We start from the raw sequence: 10124 nt of genomic DNA on the forward strand, positions 1-10124 counted from the left end.
TCAGAGCTATTTTTAAGCATCATTACTCCAGTCACACGAACCTTCTGAAATCATTCTTGTATTCTGATTTCCTGCTCAAAAATAATTTATGTTGAAAACAGCTGAGCAGAATTTATTCAGGTTTCTTTGATGAATAGAGGGTTTCTGCAGAACAGCATTGATCTGAAATAGAAATTGTAACATGAATGTCTTTATCATCACTTTTGATAAATCCAATTTTGAACATCCTTGCTAAATAAAAATGTCTATAATTTCTTGATAATCAGCAAATGAGTATATTAGAATGACACTGAAAACTGGAGTAATGATGCTGAAAATTAAGTTTTGATCTCAGGAATAAACTACAATTGAAAATAAAGCAGTTATTTTAAATAATAAAAATATTTCAAAATTAAAATTTTTGCTGTACTTTGGATTAAATAAATGAGCAGAATAATTATGAGCAGAATAATTATTTAAAAAAATAAATTTTTAAAACATTAAAAAATCTTTTTGTTCAAAAATGTTAAGCTGTGTTAAGCTAATTATTCTTATAGATTGAAGAAAAAAGTAAATTAAAAGTAGGATATAAAGAGTATGAAAAGTGCTCCGAGTTGCTGCAGAGAAAAAAAAACGTTGCTGGATCAAGTACACCCGGCTGCAGCCTGCAGATCGAGGCGGGCTGCACATGGGGCGGGGTTGCACGTGCAGCCCTGCCCCAGGTGCAGCCCCGCCTCGATCTGCAGGCTGCAGCCGGGTGCTTCTCTGCTGGATACGGACTTGAATGCAAAGTGATTGTCTGCCAGCAGGAGGCGCTGTGAGCTGTAGAACAGTGTAGAACCCGCGGTTATGAACGATTCTTTATCAGATAAAATGAAAATGTCATCGAAACTTTTCTGAAGACAGTAGGTTCCCTTCAGATATACATTCATATAAAACACCCGCGACGTGTTTTGATTTTGAAACGTGCAGTACTCATGTTTATTCAACGAAGTCAAACCCCACATATAAATCAATGTATGGGAAACACTGGCAATGTATATCGAAATATCGGAAATCATTTAACCGTTATTGGGAAAAATATATCGCAATACATATTGATATTGAATTATTGTCCAGCCCTATTATAAAATATATATTGCATGCATGTGCTCATGCAAGGAACTGAAACTTTTGCATCACAACCAGAATAGTCCAAGATGGATGTCTGTAATCAGATCGTTGATGTAGAAAGCACAGAAATGAAAGAAACACCCAGAAAAAAAGCACAGGATCAGCTATTGTCACACAGCATCCTCTGCAGTATTGTCACTGGGTCCTTTCAGAGCCTGTACAATCTCTTTGCCAGGTTCCTCCTGTAGGTTGGCTCTCTTGGATTCCTCTTTTGCTTCTTTATTCAGTAACCTGTAGTTGATACCCATTCCGATGAACAGAAACAAACTGCCAACCACAAGGGCAATTCCACAGGAAATGTATGTATACATGTAGTCATGGTAGATGTCCTTGAACTTCCCTGTGAGTGCATACAATCATAATTAAAAAAAAAAGTCAGTGATCCATAAATTCATTTTCAACAAAAAGTCCCAATATATTCCTCATAATGCATCTTAATTTTAAAGGCATGCAAAAGTCTTTTCTTCTAGGACTTCATGGTTAATGTATTTCCAAGATTTTAGATTACATTTTATTTAAATGAAAAAGGGAAAATTTAATTTTGGTCAGGTGACTGTTAATTATTGGCAAACAAACAAACAAAAAAAGTACAAATCTTAGCCTTCACTATTTATTTTTAAATGCTTCGGTTCTATGACAAATACTCTCTGTAGTCTCTCAATTAATATGAGGTCCTAAAAGCTGCATGCTTAATAAATAAAACTTTATTTTGTGTAATTTAGTTTGTTGTTCAAAACTGGGCAATTATATGAGACATAAACACATTCCATACTCACCTAGTAAAGGTGGCCCCAGTAAAACTGGTGCACATTCCACAATCGTCACCAGTCCTACAGCACTGGAAAAACGTTGAGTTCCCACAAGATCCATGAGGGTCTCAAACAGCACAGAGCTCAACCAGCCGTAGGCAAACCCAAAGAACATGGAGTATATTACAAACCCTGTGTAGTCTGTGGTCAGAGGGACAAGCAGGTGGCACACACCATTAAGGAGAATGGATGCTGCAAAGAAATACTGCACCCTTGGTCTCACCCATTTTGTGTTGGCGACTATTCCCATTGAAGGTCGTGCCACCATATCTACAAAGGCCAGGACTGAAAGCAGAAAAGCTGCCTTCTCTCTGGGAATGTCCTTACTCTTGGCGTAATTACTGAGGAACACAAGAGGAGTGAAGAGGCCGAAGAACATGATCACGTTACCAAGAAGGTAAAGCAAGAAGCCACGATGCTTGAAGAGTGTAAGATCGATAAAACCATTGATTGTCTCTATTACGCTCTTTTTCTCTCTGGCTGCACTATTACTGTTGGCAGCTTTAACAGCAGGTTTTGGTTTTGGCCCAATGGGCCTCATCAGTGATCCAGCTACACAACAATTCAGCAGAAGTCCACCCAGAATCAAGAAGCTCCCTCTCCAGCCGAATTGGTCGAAGAACCAGGTGTTCAGGGGAGCCAGAGTACACAAAAAGACTGGGCTACCAGCCATAGCGATGCCATTAGCTATTGGGCGCCTCTTGTAGAAATATTTTCCGATCATTGTAAGAGCTGGGTTGAGATTAAATGCCAGTCCCAGACCTGTAAAACATTATAACACATAGTTCAAAATGAAAACATGTCTCCTTGTGATAAATGTGTCACAAGACTGTAACATCACTAGGAGTGTTATTACTGTAAATTGCATGGGATAAGAACAACGGTGTATGTTTAAAAATCATATTTGTTTTTAATTATACCTCCCACTACACCGACACAGAAGTACAAGCCTTCGACAGTATTGCAGAAAGAGGCACCGATAAGCCCGATTCCTGAAAGACAGCCTCCTAAAATCATAATTGGCCGACTTCCATACTTATTGACCAGGATACTGCTGACAGGACCTAGGAATGACATGAAAAAAAAAAATCTTGATATTTCACAATATTACATTTTTTCCTGTATTTTTGATCAAATAAACGCAGGCTTGATGAGCAGAAGAAACTTCTTTCAAACACATACAAAATAGTAATGTTTCCAAACTTTTGGTCTGTACTGTATATATATATATATATATATATATATATATATATATATATATATATATATATATATATATATATATATATATATATATATATATATATATATATATGTGTGTGTGTGTGTGTGTGTGTGTGTGTGTGTGTGTGTTTGTTTTTGTGAATAGTGGGGACATCCCATAGGCGTAATGGTTTTTATACTGTACAAACTGTATATTCTATGGCCCTACACCAACCCTACACCTAACCCTAACCCTAACAGGAAACTTTGTGCATTTTTACTTTCTCAAAAAAAACTAATTCTGTATGATTTATAAGCATTTTGAAAAATGGGGACATGGGTTATGTCCTCATAAGTCACCCTCTCCTTGTAATACCTGTGGCATACCCATGTCAAACAGAGTTGTGTCCTGATATGTCACAAAAACAAGAGCATGTATGTGTGTATAAAACAGATATTTTGATATATTACTGTATTTTTGACCAAATCCAAATACTTAAAAAAATTTGTGGTATAATAATAAACCACTTTGATGTGAAAATGCTTTATCTCAAGTTAGTGTACTTGTTTACCAAGGAGATAACAGTGTTGTTGAAAAGTATGCTTGAGATTAAATATATGTGGTGTGTGAAGAAAAATCAAGGTAATAGTAAAAAAGAACAATGGTTTAAGCAACACCTAATTCCAAGTTATCAGGAAGTTTAACACGGGACTTGATTTTATCCATTGGGAATTGATGGGTTTGAAACCACTGTTTCAGATGTGGAGCATGTTATTATATTATGATAAAACATTATGAAGACAAACATCTATCTGAAATAACATGCACAAATTAACTGTTCACAATAACACCAGGAATGTATAGGTTACTACAGTAAAACTATGAATGGTCTATTTAGATTTTTTTATGACTAAGTTGATATTCTCTTTTCAGACCACTAGAGGGCATTGCAGCTCTGTGGGGAAGAACAATAGAATTTGACATTGCATATTATATATATATAAAACACGCCAACTGAGCATAAGATGTTACCTGTGAAATGCAGAGGCTGAAAGACCAATCTTAAAATGCTCAACTAAATCATATTCCAGTTATGTTTCACCCTATGGTAAAATTTAGCCCTAACAAACCTGATACTCTCCTACAGTGGGAAACACAACTATCCCAAAGGTATTTCCAGTTACGTGTGTGTTTTTAAGTCTTTCCTGTACTGAGACCAAATCCTATCATAAATGTACGAAGGAAGCCTGCTAATCATGTGAAAACCGGGGAGTGAGGGTGAGCGCCTGCACGTTTCTGTCTCCCAGTTACAATAGGCTGCCTTGTTTGCCTCTCTAATCCACCACGCAAGCACAGCAGGGGAGCAACTTACCAAAGAACATATTAACACATTTATAAATGTGGAAATTCATTAGTGTCAAATACAAACGTTAAAATCATCAAACTTTTATTTTGATGGAAAAATGCAGATAAATCAGTAAAGGCCTACTATATATTAAAGCCTCTACAATTCGATAATCACATAAAAAGCCTTATCATGAATTTCAGTTTTTCAGACTGTAATTTCAGACTGTAAGTGTGGTATAAGAATTAAAAATAGACTAAGTCTTTGGATGACATCAAACAAAAATGTATTCCTCCTGACATATCAGATCAGTCCACATTCATGTAAATGTCCACATATCTGGACTTCTCTTGCTCCAGGCAAACCAACTCTACTTGGGTCAATGACAACAAGCTTAAATGCACTTGAGGTCTATGTAGGAAGACATCTTGACTTAGAATGCCAAAACAACACATCCCTGGAAAAGAAACAAATACCTTCTTACAGTATTTAGCTTAGAGGGCATTCAGACTGTGGGTAAGACTGTGGCTGTATTGAGTGAAATGAGAGCAAAAGGGGAACCATAACATGCCAGTCATGGCCAGCATCAAAGTAGATGCTAAAACAATGCCATTCTGATTTACTTGTGAGCAGGGGAATTCAAATGAATATGTAACATACTGCTACACAGACGTCTAATGTGCAAAAGTCAGCATAAAATATTCACACAATTATGTCTTGTGTGCAGATATGTTAGTACAAACCAGTAGCACTACATAATTCGATTCTGCATAGCATTGTCGTCAGGAAAAAAAAAATTACTGGATATCTTCCACGCGTGGTTGGTTCTGTGATCATCTGGGTCATATGCTACGTATTGCCCCCTGCATTACAGAAGGGAATTAGCTCTGCTGGGCCAGAAGGATCAGTGTAGGAGTATGAGGTCAAATGTGTAGTCATGTGCCTCTCACAAGTCATGAGTACTCATGGCCATAATGTCAACCCCACCAGAATAAACTGAAAGGAACATCCTTATCGACTGGCTTACTATTTTTCATGACAAATGTGAGGGCAAAAGCTCAAGCTTGACAGTAGTATGTGGGAAAATGACACATACAGCATGAATGTCCACAAAAAAGTAAAAATCTTTTAAAAGAAAGAAAAAAAAAAATCACATTGTACAACCTGAACTAACAAAAAGCTACAAACGAGGATAGACAATGGATGAGTGAAGTATGGTGACCCATACTCAGATTTTAACCCATCCAAAGTGCACACAAACAGCAGTGAACACATACACACAGTAGTTGGGGGTGCTGGGCCTTGCTCAAGGGCACATCAGTCGTGGTATTGCCAGCCCAAGACTCAAACCCACAACCCTAGCGTTAGAAATCAAACACTCTAACCACTAGACCACGACTTCCCTAAATAACTAAGGGAACTAAGGGAATAGAGAAGGCATGTAAAAGAATAATGCATTATACAGGAACTTAATAACAATTAGAACAAAACAAGTGGAAAATAAATATATTTTATAAAGTTATATAAAAATTAATTAATACGTATTATAAGATTTAGTAAAAAGGACTATTATAATAAGTTACTAGACAAGCTTAAGAATAATATTCAAGTAAAATGAAAAGTACTTAATAGTATAATTAAAAAGAATACTGGAAAATTAGATTACCCAAATTATTTTGTAAATGATGATAAAATAAGTTTAAATAAAATGAATGACATTGTCAATGAATTCAATGAGTATTATGTAAATATTGGGTATAAGTTAGCAAAAGAGATTGCGGAGCAGAGAAATGGGCATAGGGTAGAGGAAGTTAATATTTCTAGTAATAATCGCTCAGTGTTTATTAGGGCAGTTGATGAAAAGGAAATAAGTGACATTGTTAATAATTGTAAGAATAAATATTCCACTGACTGTAAGGATATTGACATGCCATTAATAAAAAACATTATAGAATATATAGTAAAACCACTTACACATATTTGTAATCAGTCCTTTTTAACAGGCATATTCCAAAGTAATATGAAAACAGCTAAAGTTATTCCTATTTTTAAAAAGTGGAGATCGGCATATTTTTTCCAACTACAGACCTTTTTATCCCCTAGAGCATGTGGAAGACAGAATAAAAGACTAAAGTCGAAAGATTAATCCATATTCTGAAACTTTTTGTCTTTTTTGAAGCTTTACAATCCCTAGTTACTGTATGTTTTTACTGAATGGAAAATAGGAGCAGTTACTTTCTTCAAAATATATATTTTTTTGTTTTCCACAAAGAGTCACACGTGTTTGGAATGACATGAGGATATGGAAAAAGATAAAAAGGAGTTTTATTTTTGTGTGAACTAAATCTTTAACTCAAATGGCAAGCTGGTTTATTTTTGCCTGTTTTAAATGTTATGTGAAAGTATACAAGCAAACCATACTGCCAGTATAGTACACTAATTAGAATAAGAGCTGTAACCAAAAAGAAGCACCACACTGTCAGAAACATTGAAACCTATCCATAAAGGTTTATATTTTTAACTCAAGTTTGATGTGCTCAGTAGCGTGAGAAGGCGAACGTGCAATTTAGTCTGTCTCTGTGAGTGTGCTGACATCATTCACTGGTGCTCCACTTCCTGAGACAAGTTTGCTATTGACGCTAGTCATCACAAGTCTGTGCGACTCCTGAGTTAGCCGTCTCATCTCCTCATATCTCTCCAAGGAAAACATCTGACACTTGCAGAATAAAGAGCTGACTGAGAAGAAGGACTCCAGAGGGAGATAGAGTTACCCATTCAGAGCTCAATCTCTCAGCAAAGCAGCCGGTGGCTGATGTCTAAGCCTTGTTTAGCATGCCTCTCATTTCTTCCATTCGAATGAATAAGGGCCTTTCACTTGCACCATATCCATTGATAATCTGCGCTGGGATCTTCATTACCTGAACCATGATCTCACCACTGGCTTGAAAGCATGACTACACAGCTTGATTTAAAAGTTACTCAAGGACAGAATTATTCTAACTCTGGTTATGAATCAATTCAGACATCTACTATGAGATTAAACCATTACAAATTCGGAAATAACTTTTTATAATACATATAAAGAGTACTTGAGAGTTCTAAGGGGCAGAGAAAGAGGAGAAGGCAGGAAGTCACTGCTTACCCCCTCCATACATGACAGCAAGCATGATGGAAGAGATCCAGGACACTTGACTGCTGGAGACGCTGAAGATCACTTCAATTTCCTTGAAGAACACAGTGATGGATTTTGGGAAGGCGTAGGAGAAACCGATAGAAACGAAGGCACCAAACACTACGGCCCAACCCCAGCCACCTTCAGGAGGGGTGTATCCCACAGGACCTCCAACAACAGGTGCCATGGCTCCAGGTGCTTACAAAGATCTCTCTGTAAAGGGAAAATTGAAGGAAAAAAAGAAAAAGGTCAAATGTTTGGACTATAAAGAACATGACACTAGAAAACATACAGGAAACATATATTTGCATTCAAAAGTTTGAGGTCTGAAATATTTTTTTCATGTTTTTGAAAGAAGTCTCATGCTCACATGGTCGAGCTTGCTCATTCAGTGTTATTCTATAGGATTTTTCATCATTATATCCAGCAGATGAGAAATGTCCAAAGTCAGAAAACTTCCTCAACTGCATCATTTGAGGTATCATTCATGTCTGAAGCACAATTGGTGTGGGATGGGTTACGCACTGAAGTTTAATACCCTGGGCAGGGGGTTTGTTCAAATCCATCTCACTAAATCTGAGCAATAGTAAAATGAATGCTACCTTCTCTAATGCCTCAATTCTTGGCCAGGAAATATAAGATTTTCTGCACAACTAGTCCTCTAAAGGTAAACCTAAAACTTCAAAGCATCACATATTAATAAACATGAATCACACCCAACAGCTGCAAGAAAACATTGTGCATACATGTGGGATAAAAGAGTTCAAAGGAAACATAGACAGTCCATAAAGATTCATGGTGCCTTTACATATTAACGCCTCATAGCTGACCTGAGCACATCAAGTATTTGTAAAGCCACAGCAGGATGCTTTTAAAGTGAACATGCCCTTCAATATGGAAATCTGAATTACATTCTTTCAGGAGGATCAGAGATTTATGTCAGAGAGAAGCACCTTAATATCTGGTTATTTCCCCAACTGGCATTTAAGCCTCTTTACATGTGCTCTTGTATTTGGTTTGCCAGCCCAGACAGCATGATCTTAAGGAATAAGGGCGACTTGCCATTAGCTGCTAGATGTAGTTTAAGAACAACTTTCTTATTAAAACAACAATGTGCAGTCATTATCACAAGCCAAATTCAGATGAGGCGAACAGGGCCCTTATGCCAAAAAGGGTCTTGCATCACCCTGAGGAGGTTTATTTTGTGATAATGACTGGCTGCTTGTATGTTGTCCTCCATATTACACAGTAACAACCAACCAAATGAATAAACAGACATGAAATGTACTCTTATGTATGGCGTATAGCAGTGGTTCCCAATCTTTTTCAACTCGCGGCCCACACAACCAAACACATATGTTTGCGTGGCCCACTGCAAAAAATTAACTGACCCCGCTATTGTTGGGTTAATAACTTAGTACTCAGAAGCTAGATTGTCTTTATTGAATGAACTGTGAACAGAAAATAACTCGGGATGGCATCGCTCAGCAAAACAGGAAAACCAGATCCAGGCAGAGCTCAGCAGCGGGTAGACACTCAGCGGCCGCCCACAGGTTGAAAACCACTGGCGTATAGTATTTTTAAGGTATTGTCAAACAGTTTCAGATGCAGCAGAATTAACTGAATTCTTACAAGCTCTCTTAACATACTTTGTCAGTGATACAATTTTGTATTTAATTGGTACAAGTTATATTTAGGTTTAGTCGTTATTGCATCACTGGGCTGATCACTTTGAATTTGGACCATCTGACAGTTTTATCATGTTGGCAGAGCATATTTGTTCCTTTCAAATGAAGTGCTCTATGGTTTAAAAGAAAGTGAGTATGAAATGAATCACTTTACAGGTAAAAACAGGTCCTTGACATGCCATCAGGCTAGACGTTTTAGTGCATTCAAGATTAGAAACACACATTCCACAAAGAAGCACTCCTACCTTTCTGGAACAGTCTATAAATTCTTTGCATAAAGTAGTCCAAAGTACTCTTCTATTCCATTGTGATGGCAAGCAGGATTTTAAGGGTCCAGTCTGGGTCAAGGCAAGTCTCTAGTTATGTGAATAATTCTGAGGAAAAACACGGAGGTCGGCCTGTGAAAAAAATAGTTTTCGATTTTAAAATTCTTTAGGCCTGTGATATGGTCAGCTTTGTCAAACTGTGTTCAGCTGAGTTCAGGGCAGCTCTTATTGGCACCCAAAGTCTACAAAAAATTCAAGACAGGTTTCTATTGGCTCCTTGATGTTTTGATGTCACCATGCCCACTTGAGTCCCTGCTCTCCTCCTCCTTGTTCTTTGTCAAAGCCACCCATTCAGGACTCTGCTGAGGTCTCCTTTGGAGGATACAGGTTTTAATGTGGAGTCTTTGAGATAGCATTAGCATTTCTTTTTGAATGTATCAATGCATCCAATGTCAACAAACATCCATTATATTGTAACTGTAACTGTA

General features: G+C 37.2%; 1 protein-coding gene across 1 annotated transcript; it reads right to left on the reverse strand.

Annotated features, from left to right (window-relative positions):
• Window positions 1–751: 751 nt before the first annotated feature.
• On the reverse strand, window positions 752–9787 carry slc16a1a (solute carrier family 16 member 1a). The gene is made up of 6 exons (XM_059559817.1): window positions 9757–9787; window positions 9616–9726; window positions 7653–7895; window positions 2882–3025; window positions 1929–2723; window positions 752–1492 (listed from the first exon to the last, which is right to left on the reverse strand). The coding sequence occupies exons 3-6, from the start codon at window positions 7867–7869 to the stop codon at window positions 1263–1265; spliced, it is 1386 nt and encodes a 461-aa protein (XP_059415800.1). The 5' UTR covers window positions 7870–7895; window positions 9616–9726; window positions 9757–9787; the 3' UTR covers window positions 752–1262.
• Between the last annotated feature and the right edge of the window lie 337 nt (window positions 9788–10124).

This window comes from Carassius carassius, chromosome 10 (assembly GCF_963082965.1).
Source record: "Carassius carassius chromosome 10, fCarCar2.1, whole genome shotgun sequence".
Classification (NCBI taxonomy): domain Eukaryota; kingdom Metazoa; phylum Chordata; class Actinopteri; order Cypriniformes; family Cyprinidae; genus Carassius; species Carassius carassius.